Below are 19762 nucleotides of genomic sequence, written 5' to 3'. Positions count from 1 at the left end.
CCTGGTTTTGTTTTGTTTGCTTGTTTTGGTTTGGTTGTGGTGTTTAGTTTTGTTTTCTCACCTGCCACCATAAGATATGGCATGTTCTTTTGTTTGTTTGTTTTTTGCTCATCTATATTCTTTCTTCATTATTGGATTGTAGGAAGCTTTGTTGTCAGCATCCTACACTTTTACCCCAGAAGATAGTTAGTACTCAATACAAATTCCTCAAAAGCATGAAATAACTTTGCACTTAAACTGTGTAATACATGATCTGCTGGTGGAAGCCTGAGTGTGGGAGAGGAATTTCTAATCACAGATGTCAGAAAAGATCTCTTAAAAATGATTGACAACAAATAAACTTAAAAAATTAAAAAAAAATGATTGACAATATAATTTGTAGCATTTCACTATGTTAATGCCCACATGTATAAAAATTAGTCGTCATGTTTTTCTATCCTAGTAGTGACTACCACCACATGGTTCCGGGCAACAATACACAAATTTCAGAATTTATTCTTCTGTGATTTTCAGAGGAACCAGAACTGCAGCTTCTCATATTTGGACTTTTCGTCTCCACGTACCTGATCACTGTGTTTGGAAATCTGCTCATCATCCTGGCTGTCAGCTCAGACTCCCACCTCCACACCCCCATGTACTACTTCCTCTCCCACCTGTCCTTTATAGACATCTGTTTCACCTCCACCACTGTCCCAAAGATGCTGGTGAATATAGTGACTCAAACCAAAGTCATTACCTATGAAGACTGCCTCACCCAGATGTACTTTTTCCTACTATTTGTGCAGTTGGACATCTTCCTTCTGACCGTGATGTCCTATGACCATTTCATAGCCATCTGCTACCCCCTGCAGTACACACTCATCATGAATCCTATTCTCTGTGGACTGTTGGTGCTTATATCCTGGGTGATAGGTGCCCTGAATTCTTTGCTACAAAGCTTACTGGCATTGCAGCTGTCTTTCTGTACAGTGTTGGAAATCCCCCACTTTTTCTGTGAATTCAAAGAGGTGATCCAACTTGCCTGTTCTAACATCTTTCTTAATAATGTAGTGATGTATTTTGCCATTGGGTTTTTTGGTGGTGGTCCATTCACTGGGATATGTTACTCATACTCTAAGATAGTTTCTACCATACGTGGAATCTCATCAACTCAGGGGAAGTATAAAGCATTTTCCACTTGTGCATCACATCTCTCGGTTGTCTCCTTATTTTATTGTGCAGGCTGTGGAGTGTACCTTAGCTCTGCTGCTACTCACAGCTCACACTCAAGTGCAACAGCCTCTGTGATGTACACTGTGGTCACACCCATGCTGAACCCCTTCATCTACAGTCTGAGAAACAAAGACATAAAGAGGGCTCTGAAGAGGCCTCTTTTCAGGCCAAGTTAAAAGGGCTAATTGTCCTGGGACTGAAGAAAGGTTGGTTATTGCAGGGCTCAAAGCATTAGAGGCAGAAATTGAGATTCTTGATCAGATTGTGGCAAGAACACTTGCTCCTTATATTTATTGTCTGTTTTCCTTTTCTTTATTGCAACTTTTTCATACAATTCATTTTTTAAGAACTTTTATTGAGAGATAGCTGACATACAATAAACTGCATATATTTAGAGTGTACAATTTGGTATTTTTTTTCTTATTAGTAATGTATATATGGTAACCCCAATCTCCCAATTCATTGCCCCCCAACCCTCCCCGCTTTCCCCATTTGGTGTCCATATGTTTGTTCTCTACATCTGTGTCTATTTCTGCCTTGCAAACCCGTTGATTTGTACCATTTTTCTATATTCCTCATATGTGTGTTAATACGTGATACTTGTTTTTCTCTTTCTGACTCACTTTGCTCTGTATGACAGTCTTTAGGGCCATCCATGTCTCTCCAAATGTCCAGTTTCATTCTGATTGGTCATTTTAATAATCATTTAATATTCATGGTGGGGCTCTGCTACTCACACTATCAACCATCTTCCATAAATTTTCTCGTTAAAGTGCTGTTATATCACTACTATAAAAATATTTGTGATTGTTAGGTTCCAACTGTGCTTCTAACCAGCAGCAACTTTGTTTCCCAGGGAACAGAGCAATACTTGTAGAAATATCTGTCACACTGAGGAGGAATGGGTGGAGGCCAGGGAGGCTCTAGACCTCCTACAAGGCACAGGACAGACCCCACCACAAAGACCGATATGCCCTGGAAGGTTAGCAGTGCTGAAACTGAGAAACCTTGAGTTAAATACATCTGTATCATTCTTGGATTGTTTCACCAGCATTGTAATACTTTAAATTTCTGTGAGAAATTATAATTAGTACCCCATTATTACCTATTTAGAAACATTAACTGCAAACAGTGTAACAGCACTTTGAGCATTTTGCCAGGCTTATGATTATAGAAAAGATAGATGTTTTATAAATAGAGTTTGGTCATATATTTATATTTATATTTGATCACTAATTTGATGTGCCTGTTATTATTATAAGCCCACATAATATATGCTTATTATTTCTGAAATTATCAGTATTTCAAAATTTTTTTAATTATTGTTTTTCAGTTGAACTTTAAGGGATGTTTTACCAGTAATATATTTTACATTATATTTAGTTAAATATGTCTATCTTTTTACAGTTGAATTTCTCGCCTTAATTAAGATGCTTTCGTCCACTTATGATTTTATTATATAGTTTTCTAGGTGTTCACAAAAAGTATTAGTTACTTTTACAGTGACTAGGTAATCACCCTGATATTTTTATTTTTTTATTTTTTGTAATGTGACTGAGAGAGGGGGAAAAACTTCATTTTCTCTCAGGTGGACATTCAGTTTTTCCAGCTTTTATTAAATCTAATGTTTTCAAATAAATTGAAATATAACCTTACCATGTACCAAATGTACATCTATACTGAGACCTAACACCTGATTCATTCAATGAAAGATAACTAAGGATTTACTATGTGTGCCATAATTTCTAGGAACTTTGTATGTTATCTTTTTGTGTCTACACCAGTGCCAATTTTACTACTAATCCTTATGGTATCATTAAATTATTACAATTTTCATCTTGTTTCAGTTCGACTATTTTTGTAGTTGAACCATATTTGATTTACAATAATATAGTTACAATATTATGATATTAGTTTCAGGTGTACAACAGAGTGATTCAGTATTTTTGTAGATTATACACCATATACAGTTATAAGATATTGGCTATCCTCCTTGTGCTGTACAGTATAGCCTGGTAGCTTATTTATTTTATACATAGTAGATTGTGTCTCTTCATCCCCTACCTCTAACTTGCCCCCCATTCTCTCTCCTCACTGGTAATACAGAAAGACAAATACTGTGTGTTATGACTCCTATATGGAGCCTAAAACATAAAACAAATGAATGAATATAACCAAACAGAAACAGATGCACAGATATAGAGGACAAACTAGTGTTTCAGATAGTTTTTGATGTCCCATTTAATTTTGTTTAAGACAGTTGCTTTGAGACTGATGTATTTAACCTGGTTTCATCATCCCTGTCATTCTTTTTATTTTGTAACTTCACATTTCTCTAAATATGTTCATATATAAGTGCACATATATTCACATACCTTTCTGAAAACAAAAATTGAACAAGGCAGGTGAAGTCTCTGATGATTAGGATCTTGCATTATAATGACAAATTGTACAATGAAATAAATGTGTGCCAGACATAGTGTCCTCAGGCTTTAAACCATATGAAGAATGATATCCAGAGTAAGGGGATTGATTTTCATGAGATATACAGGTTTTACAAAGCATGGTTTGGAAAGGCCTTTACATGTTGGATAAAGACCAGAGCCAGGGTTAAAGTGTGCCCACTGGATTTAGAAAAAAGAAAAAAGGACAAAACATGAAACCCAAGAATAACAAACAAACAAACAAAAAAAAGAAAAACAAAAGAAAGGAAGGAAGGAAGGAAAGAAGGAAGGAATGAAGGAAGGGAGGGAGGAAGGATGAATGAAAAAGAAAGAAAAAATTGGTCAAATACTACAGGAAAGCCTCAGAAAAAGATAAATATTTAACTGTATCATATAAAACATACCCAAATTTTCCTGTATTTTGTATGTTTCCATTTTTGAATGGTTAGTTTATTCCCTTTGCCTATTTTTCTCTTCAGATGTTGAATCTGGAAGGTGTTTCACATTGTAAAGATATCATTGTTTCTGTCAATGGAAAAAAGGAAGTTTTATTTTTTATTATTTTTCCTGGACAAGAAGGAGATGCAATTGGAGTTGGAATGTTGCCAAACCAAAGAAAGTTTTCTGCATCACATTGTCTCGTGTATTATTTGATCTTACTAGATCTTTTGCCCCTAATGTCTATATGTCCTTTTAATTTACCTCTCCCTCATGCTTCTCATATTTCTTTAAATACAGAGCAGAAAGTGGCCATGCCAAAAGGGAAACCCAAATTTATTGGTCCACGGGAAGCTTATGAACTGGAATTTCTGGGTACCGCTTACACATTCTTTAGGGGTAAGGTATTCTGATCTGACCAGCTTGAGTGGTAAAGACACATGGCTTAGGAAGATGTTTCCAGGTAAGAAATCCATGGTAGTAACACAGCCCAGTAGGATATGGTGTGTCTGTGACTGTGCATTGTGGAATGAGAGCAGTTCTTAATGCAGAGGCGCTTGGAATCATGTATTATGGTGACATAATACAGAGACCAGAATTCAGTCAACAGATGGTACTAAGCTGGGGAGGTAAATTCACAGGCACCTTTGCAACAGAATTTACAAAGTGCAAGGAACAACATGGGAGGAGGGATTCTCTGTGTAGTGAAGTTACAGCTGCAGCAAGGAGGCCACCTTATTCCTCAGCATCCCTGACACCATCTCTAATCACTCCCCCTCTTGCTTATTTCTCTGCCTCACTGGCTTCCTTGTTTGGATTTGCACGTGTGGAACCAGCATCCTCCACAGGTCCTTGGCAGTGGCCTTCCCCGCTGCCAGGCACACTCTTCTCCTGATACAATCCTAGCTCCTTCTCTTTCTTTCTTGAGTATCTATTTAAATATCACCTTGTTTGCTGGTCTTGTCTGAACCCTCAGCATAAAATAACACCTGCTACCACTTGCCTTTTTACTTGATTTCGTTTTCTTCATAGCATTTGTCACATTCTGACATATCTATAATATTTTATTTGAATATCATCATTCACCATCCTTGGATTGAGGGAGATTTGTTTTTCATCACTCTCTATTTATTCCCTGCATGTGCTTGGAACTTGGTTGGACCTCAATGTATATTCCTCAAATGCAGGAAAGAATTTCTCATTAAAATGATAAATACATCATCTCCTTGGGAATAGGCTGAGAATGGGGACACAGTTTCTAGTCAGAATTGAAACAAGGTATGACCTCAAGGAGAACTTATTTTTACACAAAATATTAAAATGAAATTCTTGAGGGCAGAATAGAAATATTACTATTTCGCTACGTGTTTTATGCAAAAATTAGACATATTTTCATTTTTCCTGGTAGTCACCTTCACCACATGGAACCACATAACAAGACATGAGTTTCAAAATTTCTCCTTCTGGGACTTTCAGAAGAAACAGAACTTCAGCCCCTCATATTTGGACTTTTCCTCTCTATGTACCTGATCGCTGTGTTTGGAAATCTGCTCATTCTTCTGGCCGTCACTTCAGACCCACGACTCCACACACCCGTGTACTTTTTTCTCTCAAACTTGTCTTTTGTAGACATCTGTTTCACCTCCACCACCATTCCAAAGATGCTACAGAACATTCAGACACAGAACAAAGTCATAACCTATGAAGGCTGCATCACCCAGATGTATTTTTACATACTCTTTGCAGCACTAGTTGATTTTCACCTGGGTGTGATGGCCTATGACCAGTTTGTGGCCATCTGCCACCCCCTGCACTACACAGTCATCATGAACCCTTGGCTCTGTGGGCTGCTGGTTCTGGTGTCCTGGATAGTGAGTGCCACGTATTCCGTGTTACACAGCTTAATGGTGTTGCAATTGTCCTGCTCAGACTTGGAAATCCCCCACTTTTTCTGTGAAACCAAACAGCTTGTCCATCTTGCCTGCTCTGATACCTTCCCCAATAATATGGTGCTCTGTGTTGGAGCTGGAATCCTGGGTGGTGTACCCCTGGTTGGTATCCTTTACTCTTACTCTAGATAGTGTCCTCTATGTGTAGAATCTCATCAGCTCAGGGGAAGTACAAAGCATTTTCCACCTGTGCTTCTCACCTCTCAGTTGTCTCCTCATTTTATTGTGCAGGCTTTGGAGTGTACCTTAGCTCTGCTGCTACTCACAGCTCACGCTCAAGTGTAACAGCCTCGGTGATGTATGCTGTGGTCACACCCATGCTGAACCCCTTCATCTACAGTCTGAGAAATAAAGACATAAAGAGTGCTCTGAAAAGATTCTTTGGGGAGGCAACTTTTATAAAAGGGCCATTTGCCCTTGGACTGAGGAATTGCTCATAACAACATGGCTCACATCCTCAGAGCCAGATATCGTGACTCTGTGATCAGCTTGTGATAATAGCATTTTCTTTTTCACTTTATTGCCTGGCCTTTCCTCTTCTTCCATTTCAACTTCTCTATACAACTTAAAAAGCATACTTTATTGAACTTTCTGCTCTCTATCATCTAAGTCTTTTTCCTTTGTCACTTTTCTACTCTCCCAAATTAATTCAAAACCTTATGTGAAATATATGTAGATTCCTATTCATCTCATGAAACTTTGTGCATATCTTAAGAATAAAGTCTTCTGAAATGAAATAATTTATATTGAGTACTTTTTCTTTCATTTTACTAAAAGAGTAATCATGAGTTGCACTGCTTCTAAGGAAACAAAAGACACAAACTAACTAGGCAGCCACACCAATTACAAAATTTGATTGGAGAGTAAAATATGAAACTATGGTTTATCACGTTTTAGTTCATCATACCTTGGAACATCACTATCATACTTGCTCTTTCTGAACATGTGGACATTAACAGACAGTGGGTTTCATAATAGGTCACTCAGTTTTTTTCCCTCATAGTTTCCTGCTCTCTATTTAGCCCCGTGTGCACATTGCCTGCAAGAGTTACTGGCAAAACTGAGCATCACTTGCATGTCTCCAATTGTCATCTATGTGAAACACAATTTGTTTCTAATAAAGGCAAACATTTTTAAACAATTTATTTATTTATGTATTTGGCTGCATCAGGTTTTACTTGCAGCACGCTGGACCTTTATTGCCCAGTGTGGGATTTTCCTTGCAGCATGTGTTATCTCCAGCTGAGGCAAGCAAACTGTTAGTTGAGGCATGTGGGATCTATAGCCCGACTAGGACTCAAACCCGGCCGCCTGCATGGGGAGCTTGGAGCCTTAGCCACTGTTTTCACCAGGGAAGTCCCTGAAACAGAAATTTTAATAAAGAGCTTGATATTATAAGGACTAGACTCAGAGAGGAACTTAAGTATCATGTAACAAAAATTTGTCAGATTATTACTACACAAAGTATTTTTTCATGGTGTACATTTACTAATTGATGACTGTGATTTCAGTGTCTACGTGTAAAGGGTTTTACCTTTGGGGCAAAGGATTCTTTGGTGTAATTACATCTTTCTGCTTCTGTTTGAAATCTTTCATTTTTCCCTACAAATATGATTCTTTCCATTGCTTTAAAATAAATATGTTCCTCATTCAAAGTTCTGTCACAACTACTGAGTTAGTAGTGAACGAGTAACATGTGTTATAGTTATATGATATATATGGTAAATATATATAGTGGGTATATGTATATATAGCCAAAGTGTGGCAAAGGATGGCTCACTAGAGAGCTTACATTCCTATCCAGTCTTGTGATTCAGTCACAAGTTTTGCACAATCATGAGTACCCTTTAACCTCTCTTGCTTACCTACAAGGAAACCTCAATGGAATCACTTTTTAATACAGTTGTATAAAATAAACTTGAATAACAGGGTAATCATGACTGCTACTCAAATACCACAACAAATGCCTAGAAAAATGCAATATGTTATTATCATTTCCCTCAGTTCTGTTCACTTGGATGATTATATCATTTAGCTGTTGCTACATAGCAAGCCGTCCTAAAAGCAAATATTTTAATATAATGAATTTATCATTAAGTGGGTTTCTATGATGGGGAGTTGCCCTGAGGTCTGATTGTCTCTCATGGGTCTATTGTCAGCTATGAGGCTCTGCTTTGTATTTTAAGGGTTCATCCATGATGTTGTGTGCAGTTGCAGTGGTCTTCTGTCTGGAGCCACTTTATGTCAATTTCTTTCTTATATATATGTAGGTTAGTCTTTAGTTTACAAGAAAAACACTGGATTTCTCAAATGTTAATTGCTTTGTTTAAATTTCACTGTTCCTATATCCACATATGACACTAGGCTTTCTTCCTAGTTAGAAGAGCTATTTCCCACCAATTTTAGGTGTGACTCAACTACAGGTGCTTAACAAACTACCCTAAGCAAGTACCAGCAGAAATTTTCAATTCTTACCTAATTCATTAGGGTGTAATTACATATAATAAATTGTATATTTTTAAAGTATGCAATTTTCTGAATTTCAAAAATTAACAGCACAGTGCATTGTTCCCTTTGTGTATAATTTAAAAAGTTGCAAAAAGTTTTAATTCTTTGTAATGTTGTTGTTAATAATGCAAATGTGAGACTTAGCTGGGTTTGTGGGCATGATCCAGAACTTTTCTATGCCTTGCTGAACTAAGAGGCATCAACTTGGAATCGAGCCTGCCAGAAGATCCAAAGAGCATCCCTGTTTGCACCATTCGATCTGCTGGATCTAGCCAAGCAGCACCCCTGTAAGTTTCAAAACTTGATCGTGGCACCCATCTCTGTGACATATTCAGCTTTTTCAGGGTGTGCCAGAGCTTCAGAGAGCTGCCTTCCTAAGGTCAAACTTTTCCTGGGAACCCTGGATCCAGTGACTGAGTGAAGCAGAGATATAAGCTTCTCACTGCTTCTCTCCAAATAGTGGGAGGCTCACCTGATTAGATGGAATCACAGGATCATGGATTGGCCAACTACTAAAAGTCTGAAATAGCCTACAAAATAGTTCCCAACTGCTTCAAGTGCCCAGGACTGCAGGAGAAACAACAGTCGCTGAGCTTGGGAGAGGAGGGCGTGTGGACAGGGACACACTTATGTAAAAATGTCAATGAGGTGTGAAAAGATGGTGGCGAAGTAGAGGGACATGGAATGCATCCCTCTCCACAGATGCATTGGGAATGCACCGAAGGACGCAATAATTCCCACAGAGAACCAGCTGAACACCAGCAGATGGCCTCGGACACCAGAAAGGACCACAAGGAGCCTGATATGACCGATAGGGAGACATCTACGAGGGCTCAAAGAAGGTGAAGCGGCGGAGCTGTGGCAGACGAGAGGGAGTGAGAAACATACAGAGGGTCTGCAGCGCAGCTCAGCGTTCCCGGACCGAGACGTTGATCCACACCTGAACAGAGCGTCCGGGAGCAGGAGCGTGGGAACCGGAGAGCTGGTTCAGGGTGAGAAACATTGTTGCCAGTAAGGTGACGGACCGAGAGGACAGGAGGGAAGAGGTCCGAGGCGAGGAGTGCCCGTCCCTGAGAGCTGCCCGGCCATGATGGTGGCTGGAAGCTGCAGGCTCACCAGCGGGGGGCAGGAGCCGCGCGCATAGCCTCTTTCTCTCTTTCGGTGACTCTGCAGCAGGCAGTGGAGAGACGCCCGTGGGCCACCTAAGGCACTCAGGGATAACAAGCACCCTCAGGCACTCGGGAGGGGCTAGATTAAAACCCTTTGGAAAGCTGGCAGCAGGGACGCTGCCCAGAGAAAAAAAAAACAAAAAACAAAAAACAAACCCGAGAGAGGCCCAACTTTAAGACTTTCTGTTTACGCCTGAGCCACTGGCATCCCTCTGCAACAGGCACCTCCAAGCCTGACTGAAACAACAGTGCACCACTGCTCACTCACTCCCAGGAAAAGGAGCCACTATTGTACCCTCTCCCTCCCCACACACCCACGCTTACAGACGAACAATAAAGGAAACTCTGCTGGTCACAGAATAATGCAAAAAAACCCAAGGTGAGGAGAAGGACACAGCTGAGATGCTAAGGAAACAGAAATATTAGTATCAATTCCTATTGAACTGGTCCATTCTGGGATCAGTTCTGGATTTTTTTTTTCTTTTTCTCTCTTTTTTTCTTTTCTTTATTAAACACGATCTTAGCCCTAAGGGATCTACAAGTTTTATAACATAATTTTTTAATGATATTTTTTATTCTTTTTTTTTGTCTTTTTATATACTTCTATATCTAGCTATGTTTTTGGTAGTACGGACAATATATCTCTCATACTTTCCTTTCATCCCTATCTTTTATACATTTCTATTCCTTTCTTTTTATTTGCATATTTCCAACCACACTATGCTCTTCTGTTCCCCTTTCTTCCAGCCTTTTTAAGTTTATTTTATCTTAACATACTTATAAGCAACACTATCGATCTGCTCAGACTCCTTGCTCTATTCTCCAGATGACGCACCGCCTTAGTATTTAATATTAGGTTTTTGTCTTTATCTTAGTACAGTTGTCTAAATACATTCTGAGAATCTCCATTCTGTCTGGTGGTACTCTGGCTCTTTTCTATATTTGATCCAAGCTTCCAAAATCTCCCTGGATTAATGTTTGTATGTGTAAGGTGTTGTTTGTTTGTTTGCTTTTGCTTTTGTCTCTGATTTGTTCTGTTTCAGTTGTCAATTTCTGTTGGGTTTCTCTTTGCATATCTGATAGCACACTGGGGTTCTGTCAGGTCTTTCTAGAGCCTTATGTCCTAATGGATTCAGTAATCGTGTGTCTTATACATGTATGTGTTTCCTAGACTAAATATTTATTTAATCCAATACTTGAACATTAGGCTGAGGCTTGGACAGTCTTCTATAAACACTTCTATGGCGAGGACAAACAACCCCAAAAGTTTGGAAAATCATGAGGAAACAAAGAAACACCATATAGGCAAAGGAGCAGGAAAAAAACCCACAAGACCAAATAAATGAGGAGGAAATAGGAAAAATGCCTGAAAAATAATTTAGAGTAATGATAGTAAAAATGATACAAAATCTCAATAACAAAATAGAGAAATTACAAGAAACAGTTCATAAGAACTCAGAAAAACAAACAGCAACGGATAACAAAATAACTGAAATTAAAAATACTCTAGATGCTATAACCAGCAGAATGACTGAGGCAGAAGAACAAATAAGTGAGTTGGCAGATAGAATGGGGGAAATAAACGCCACAGAGCAGGAAAAAGAAAAAAGAATAAAAAGAATAAAAGACAGTCTCAGAGACCTCAGTGATAACATTAAGCATGCCAAAATTCGAATTATAGGCATCCCAGAAGAAGAAGAAAACAAGAAAGGGTCTGAGAAAATATTTGAAGAGGTTATAGTGGAAAACTTCCCCAACATGGGAAAGGAAATAATTCACCAAGTCCAAGAAGCACAGAGAGTCCCATACAGAATAAACCCAAGGAGAAATACACCAAGACACATATTAATCAAACTAACGACAATTCAACACAAAGAAAAAATATTAAAAGCAGCAAGAGAAAAGCAACAAACCACATATAAGGGAAAACCCATAAGGATAACAGCTGACCTCTCTACAGAAACTCTGCAGGCCAGAAGGGAATGGCAGGATATACTGAAAATCCTGAAAGAGAGAAACCTACAGCCAAGAATACTCTACCCAGCAAGAATCTCATTCAGATTTGAGGGAGAAATCAAAAGCTTTCCAGACAAGCAAAAGTTAAGAGAACTCAGCACCACCAAACCAGCCTTACAACAAGTGCTAAAGGAACTTCTCTAAGTAGGAAACACAAGAAAAGGAAAACACCTACAAATACAAACCCAAAACAATTCAGAAAATGGTAATTGGAACACACATGTCAATAATCACCTTAAATGTAAATGAATTAAATGCTCCAACCAAAAGACACAGACTGGCTGAATGGATACAAACACAAGACCCTTCTATATGCTGCCTTCAAGAAACCCACTTCAGACCAAGGGATACATATAGACTGAAAGTGAAGGGATGGAAAAAGATATTCCATGCAAATGGAAGTCAAAAGAAAGCTGGAGTAGCAATACTCATATCAGACAAATTAGACTTGAAAGTAAAGACTATTAAAAGAGACAAGGAAGGACACTACTTAATGATCAAGGGATCCATTCAAGAAGAACATATCACACTGGTAAATATCTATGCCCCCAATATAGGAGCACCTCAATACATAAGGCAAATGCTAACAGCCATAAAAGGGGACATCGACAGTAACACAATAATAGTGGGAGACTTGAACATCCCACTTACATCAATGGACAGATCATCCAAACAGAAAATAAATAAAGACACACAAGCTTTAAATGACACATTAGACCATCTCGACATAATTGATATTTATAGGACATTCCATCCAAAAACGACAGACTACACTTTCTTCTCAAGTGCACACGGAACATTTTCCAGGATAGATCACATCTTGGGTCACAAATCAAACCTCAGCAAATTCAAGAAAATGGAAATCATATCAAGCATCTTCTCAGACCACAACGCCATGAGACTAGATATCAATTACAGGAAAAAAACTGCAAAAAATACGAACACATGGAGGCTAAACAATTCACTCTTAAACAACCAAGGAATCACTAAAGAAATCAAAGAGGAAATCAAAAAATATCTAGAAACAAACGACAATGAAAACACAACAACCCAAAACCTTTGGGACCCAGCAAAAGCAGTTCTAAGAGGGAAGTTTATAGCAATACAGTCCTACCTTAAGAAACAAGAAAATGATCGAATAAACAACCTAACCTTACACCTAAAACAATTAGAAAAAGAGGAACAAAGAAACCCCAAAGTGAGCAGAAGGAAAGAAATCATAAAGATCAGAGCAGAAATAAATGAAAAAGAAAGGAAGGAAGCAATAGCAAAAATAAATAAAACTAAAAGCTGGTTCTTTGAGAAGATTAACAAAATTGATAAAGCATTAGCCAGACTCATCAAGAAAAAAAGGGAGAAGATGCAAATCAACAGAATTAGAAATGAAAAAGGAGAAGTAACAACAGTCACCTCAGAAATACAAAACATCATGAGAGACTACTACAAGCAACTATATGCCAATCAATTGGATAACCTGGAAGAAATGGATACATTCTTAGAAAAATACAATCTTCCAAGACTGAACCAGGAAGAAATAGAAACCATGAACAGACCAATCACAAGTATGGAAATTGAGGCAGTGATTAAAAATGTCCCATCACACAAAAGCCCAGGACCAGATGGATTCACAGGCGAATTCTATCAAATGTTTCGAGAAGAGCTAACACCTATCCTTCTCAAACTCTTCCAAAATATTGCAGAAGGCGGAACACTCCCAAACTCATTCTACGAGGCTACCATCACCCTGATACCAAAACCAAGCAAAGATGTCACAAAAAAAGAAAACTATAGACCAATATCACTGATGAATATAGATGCAAAAATCCTCAACAAAATACTAGCTATCAGACTCCAACAGCACATTAAAAGAATCATACACCATGATCAAGTGGGGTTTATCCCTGGGATGCAAGTATTCTTCAATATACACAAATCAATCAATGTGATACATCATATCAACAAATTGAAGGATAAAAACCATATGATGCTCTCAATAGATGCAGAAAAAGTTTTTGATAAAGTTCAACATCCATTTATGATAAAAGCTCTCCAGAAAATGGGCATAGGAGGAAATTACCTCAACATAATAAAAGCCATATATGAGAAACCGAAAGCCAACATCGTTCTCAATGGGGAAAAACTGGAAGAATTCCCTCTAGGAACAGGAACAAGACAAGGGTGTCCACTCTCATGATTAGCATTCAACATAGTTTTGGAAGTTTTAGCCACAGCAATCAGAGAAGAAAAAGAAATCAAAGGAATCCAAATTGGAAAAGAAGAAGTAAAATTGTCACTCTTTGCAGATGACATGATATTATATATAGAAAACCCTAAAGACTCTACCAGAAAACTGCTCGCACTAATTGATGAGTTTAGTAATGTAGCAGGATATAAAATTAATGCACAGAAATCTCTTGCATTCCTATACACTAACAACGGAAGAGCAGAAAGAGAAATTAAGGAAACTCTCCCATTCACCATTGCAACAAAAAGAATCAAATACCTAGGAATAAACCTGCCTAAGGAGGCAAAAGATCTGTATGCAGAAAACTTTAAGACATTGATGAAAGAAATCAAAGGTGACACAAACAGATGGAGGGACATACCATGTTCCTGGATTGGAAGAATCAACATCGTGAAAATGACTGTACTACCCAAAGCAATTTACAGATTCAATGCAATCCCGATCAAATTACCAATGGCATTTTTCACAGAACTAGAACAAGAAATCTTACGATTTGTATGGAAATGCAAGAGACCCCGAATAGCCAAAGCAATCTTGAGAAGGAAAAATGGAGTTGGTGGAATGAGGCTTCCTGACTTCAAACTATACTACAAGGCCATAGTGATCAAGACAGTATGGTACTGGCACAAAAACAGAAAGGAAGAACAATGGAATAGAATAAAGAACTCAGAAGTAAACCCAAACACATATGGGCACCTTATCTTTGACGAAGGAGGCACGAATATACAATGGAAAAAAGACTGCCTCTTCAATAAGTGGTGCTGGGAAAACTGGACAGCAACATGGAAAAGAATGAAATTAGAACACTTCCTAACACCATACACAAAAAGAAACTCCAAATGGATTAAAGACCTACATGTAATGCCAGACACTATAAAACTCCTCGAGGAAAACATAGGCAGAACACTATATGACATCCATCAAAGCAAGATCCTTTTTGACCCACCTCCCAGAATCATGGAAATAAAATCAAGAATAAACGAATGGGACCTCATGAAACTTAAAAGCTTCTGCACAACGAAAGAAACCATAAACAAGACTAAAAGGCAACCCTCAGAATGGGAAAAATAGTCACCTGTGAAACAACAGACAAAGGATTAACCACCAAAATATACAAGCAGCTCATGAAGCTTAATACCAAAAAAGCAAATAACCCAATCCACAAATGGGCAGAAGACCTAAATAGACATTTCTCCAAAGAAGACATACAGATGGCCAACAAACACATGAAAAGATGCTCAACATCACTACTCATCAGAGTAATGCAAGTCAAAGCCACAATGAGGTATCACCTCACACCAAGCAGAATGGCCATCATCACAAAATCTGGAAACAACAAATATTGGAGAGGGTGTGGAGAAAAGGGAACTCTCCTGCACTGTTGGTGGGACTGTAAGTTGGTACAGCCACTATGGAAAACAATTTGGAGGTTCCTTCAAAAACTACAAATAGAACTACCATATGATCCAGTAATCCCACTGCTAGGCATATACCCAAAGAAAACCATAATCCCAAAAGAAACTTGTACCATAATGTTTATTGCAGCACTGTTTACAACAGCCAGGACATGGAAGCAACCGAAATGCCCATCAACAAATGAATGGATAAAGAAGATATGGCATATATACACAATGGAATATTACTCAGCTATAAAAAGGGATGAGATGGAGCTATATGTCATGAGGTGGATAGAACTACAGTCTGTCATACAGAGTGAAGTAAGTCAGAAAGAAAAAGACAAATATTGTATGCTAACTCACATATACGGAATCTAAAAATGGTACTGATGAACTCAGTGACAAGAACAAGGACGCAGATACAGAGAATGGACTGGAGATCTCGAGGTTTGGGAGGGGGCGGGGGGTAAAGGGGCAGCTGAGACGAAGCGAGAGAGTAGCACAGACATATATATACTACCAACTGTAAAATAGATAGTCAGTGGGAAGTTGTTGTATAACGAAGGGAGTCCAACTCGAGGATGGAAGATGCCTTAGAGGACTGGGGCGTGGCGGGTGGGGGGGACTCGAGGTGGGGGGAGTCAAGGAAGGGAGGGAATACGGGGATATGTGTATAAAAACAGATGATTGAACTTGGTGTACCCCCAAAAAATAATAAAAAGATAAATAAAATTAAAAATAATGCAAATGCTCAAGGCATTATATTCAGAAGGAAATATAAGATGATAAACCCTAACTTCAGTTGGATGTTGTGAGGAATGAATGAAATGTATAGAAATACTTTGCTGAGTCCACAAACGAGGTTCAATATTAGGAGCCCGTTTACCAATTTGTTTACACCTTTCTCTCAAATAAACACACTCACACATATACGTGTATGTACACAGTCTCAGCTGTAATCCCATCCATTTTGTGAAAAAAGAAAACAAATTCGAAAGTTGGAAGGATAGCCATGAAAGAATTAACACTTGAGTTAACATAAAATAGAAAAAGTGTAGAAATTCTGACAGGAAGATTCAAAATAGAAACTGTGATCCTAATTTTAATAATGATTTACGTTTCCTATTTTAAATCATCACAGACTTCAAAGGCAGAACCAAATTTACATTTAGGCAATGTGAAATTCCCTGTACTAGCTAATGGGGCTAAATATCTATAAACTGACTCTCTTTTTTTCCTATTTAGTGTAGGAGTTCAACACAAAAATGCCTTTATTTAGGGGAATCTCACTGATTATATTCAAAGGTTTAAATTAAACCCAGATAGACAATGTATGATTGCAAATATATCTGTGTTAGATTCATATTTTTCCTATAAAAATTTACCACACTCACAGCTTAAAATAAATGTCTATATTAGAGATCTAGAAGGTTATGAGTCTGAAATCGGACTCATTGGGCTAAAATTAAGAAGTCTACAGGACTGTGCTCCTCCTGGGCTCTCCAGAGGACAATGCATTCCCTTTCATAGTCTACTTTTAGTGGCCACCAGCCTTCTTGGCTCATGGTCCTTCCTACATCTTCAAATCCAGGTGCATAGCATTTTTAAATGTCTACATGACTCCAATTCTTCTTCCTCTCTCTTCCATGTTTATAGGACCATTCCGGATACCTTAGTCCAACTTGGATAATCTGTGGTAATCTTCTCATATCAAGATTGATGATAAGCATTCTTATTGCATCTGCTATTGTAATTTTCCTTGCTATATAAGCTAGGGTGTTCAGAAGTTATTGGTATTAGGATGTGGACATCTCTCAGGGCATTTTATATTGCCTACAACAAAGTCTTTTTCAGATAGAAATTATTTGATGTCACCCTAGAACCCTTGTAAAAAAATTAAGCACAATTTATCATTACATATAAATGGAGTGGAAATATTTTCTTTCAAAATTCATACATGGAAGATTCTTGGTGAAGATCTAAAACTACTTATACCTGAATCTAACACAGAAATATTGCCTAGATACTCAAACTGTGATCCACAGACCAGGACCTTCAGCATCAACAGCCCTTAGAAACTTGTTGAAAATGCAGAATCCCTGGGACCACTGAGCCAGAACTGCTGAATCTGGATTTGCATTTGAACTATCATCCTTGGTAATTTGTAGCAACAGTGAATTTAGAGAATTGCTGGTCTAGAATAAATTTGCTCAACTTCTCAATGTTAACTTCTGGGTAGTAAAATTATCTGTATTGGATGGTGGCCTGTGCATCACAGGTGTTCAGTAGCATCCCTTCAGACAAGCCAAATATCCCTAGTTGTAAAATTATCTTTGGCTGAGAATCATTGCCCCAAGTTTGAGAACTGGAAGCATCCTGAGAGGTTCCAATCAGCACTCCATCCCTTACTTGGTTTAAACTTTTGAGCAGAACTTTCATCCCCTCTGAGTCTCATTTCTACAATGGGGAATGAAGTACATAGGGGGCTATATCATAGAATGAATTTCTGTAAAAATTAAGTCAGATAATCCCTATACTGTGCTAAGATAGGTTACGGTGTATAAAAATATCTAAATATGTCTCATAATCACCAACATTTTAAAGAGGGACTAAATTACAGCTCTTAACTTGTGATATAAGTTGGAAAAACCTAATTGTTTTGGCAATAGTGTCAGAAAACCAAGCAGCATACTGCCCACAGTTTTATATGAAAGGACAAAGTTATTCCAGTTATAAAAAGGGGAATAGTGGTTTTTACAGAGATAACAGCAGCTATCTAGTCAATGGTTAGATGATCCAAGGGACCTAACCAAGAGAGCATCCTCAGTCTTAGACTCTGAGAAATCTTTAGCTCAGGCTGGCATAAGGGGCTGGGGGTTTTCGATCTCTGGACGCAGAAAAGTTAATGGAAAAGGAGTGATAAAAACTGAATTCACTTGCCTTGTAACCTGGTCCCCTAGGAACAGAAAATCAGCAGGAAATTTTTCCTTTCTGTCCAGACCTGTGTCCCACAGGGAAATCATGTACATAAGATGTGAGAGTTATAACAGAAAGATGTCTAATGAGAAGGTAAAGAGAGCTATAAATCCTCCTCTGCTACAATCTCCTCAGCCTGAGAAATGTTGGATTCCATAGGACACATATCCTTTGGAGACCTAAGTCTGGCTGAGAAACCCATCCTTCACTCTTCCTGCTGTCTTGTGGGGACAGAGCTTCAGTCTCCAATATCAACTATCCAGGAAGCATTTGAACTTACACAGAGACCGTTCTCTCAAAGTTTCCATCCAGGTGAGTCTGAGGGCCCAGCAGGCATTGTGGGAGAGGATTACAGAGAAAGGGATCCTAGATCATGTATCTGAGGTCACCTGAGAGCCAAGCCAGCCTAGCTCAGATACCACAAATTACTGTGCTTTTTTGTTGGTCAGAGAAGCAAACATGGACCTCAGTAATGCAGGCTCAATGGTGCCAACTAAATGGTAATAATGGAAGTCCATTTAGAAGAGGGAATGGAAGGCATAAAGTGCGTCCATAAAATGTACAACATAAATCCAATGGTATTATTTATTTACAAGTTTAGAGAAATAGAGTTTTAATCATGGAAGGATATTCATTGAAGTGATTTTTTTTTAAATTTGAAGATGGAAAATTTTTACTGTTTCCACATTAATAAGAAAGACTTAGGGAAGATGTGGGAAAATATATTCCTGAAACAGCATTTCTTGAAACTTATGTATCACAGTATCTTTTCTCACTCTGGGTATACACATTAAAATATTTTAATATGGGAAAAGCTGTATGATAAAGAGACTATTTTGCAATTATTTTATTACATGTGAGACTGTATATACGAGGGTAAGTCAAAAATTCTCCACACTCTGGCTGTAGAATTTATATAAGTTTTAAGATAACCGGAGTGCGGAGAATTTTTGACTTACCTTCATATAAGTGCAGTTGGTAGCCATTTAGTTTTTTAATCAAAAATTGTGAGAACCCATTTTTCTGAATGTTGGGTTGCAGTGATGGAGTTTACATTCCTGTCTTTGATTACATTCTTTCAAAAAAGAATTGGAGGTTTATTCTTTTTTCACAGAATTCTTGCTTGCATTTATTTCTTTCCTGTATGTATAGAAATATCTGTGAGAATGTTTGATACCATATAAATTTTGTGTGGTCAAATCTATCACTCAGTCATATGGTGTTCTTCCTATTGCTTTTCTACTTTTTTTTTTATACTGAAATAATTGAGCCGTCACTATAATATTTGTCACTTGAAAATCCTTGTTTTAAACAAAAATTAGAGTGACTGCTTTCTTGCATACTTAATGCTAATAAATAAACTTTTGCAATTATTTCTAACTTTTCATTTCATCTCTGTTATTCCTTG

General features: G+C 38.0%; 1 protein-coding gene and 1 pseudogene across 1 annotated transcript; both read left to right on the top strand.

The window, feature by feature from the left end:
* Positions 1-623: 623 nt before the first annotated feature.
* On the top strand, positions 624-1388 carry LOC130836325 (olfactory receptor 7A10-like; the record flags this gene model as incomplete). Its single annotated transcript, XM_057708378.1, has 1 exon — positions 624-1388. A coding segment is annotated over one exon (765 nt), but the record flags the coding sequence as incomplete, so codon positions are not given.
* A 4127-nt stretch (positions 1389-5515) lies between these two features.
* LOC130836324 (olfactory receptor 7A17-like) lies at positions 5516-6483 on the top strand (annotated as a pseudogene).
* Positions 6484-19762: the final 13279 nt, after the last annotated feature.

The sequence above is a fragment of the Hippopotamus amphibius genome, chromosome 15 (assembly GCF_030028045.1).
Source record: "Hippopotamus amphibius kiboko isolate mHipAmp2 chromosome 15, mHipAmp2.hap2, whole genome shotgun sequence".
Classification (NCBI taxonomy): domain Eukaryota; kingdom Metazoa; phylum Chordata; class Mammalia; order Artiodactyla; family Hippopotamidae; genus Hippopotamus; species Hippopotamus amphibius.
This window is presented reverse-complemented; position numbering and strand designations above follow the sequence as displayed.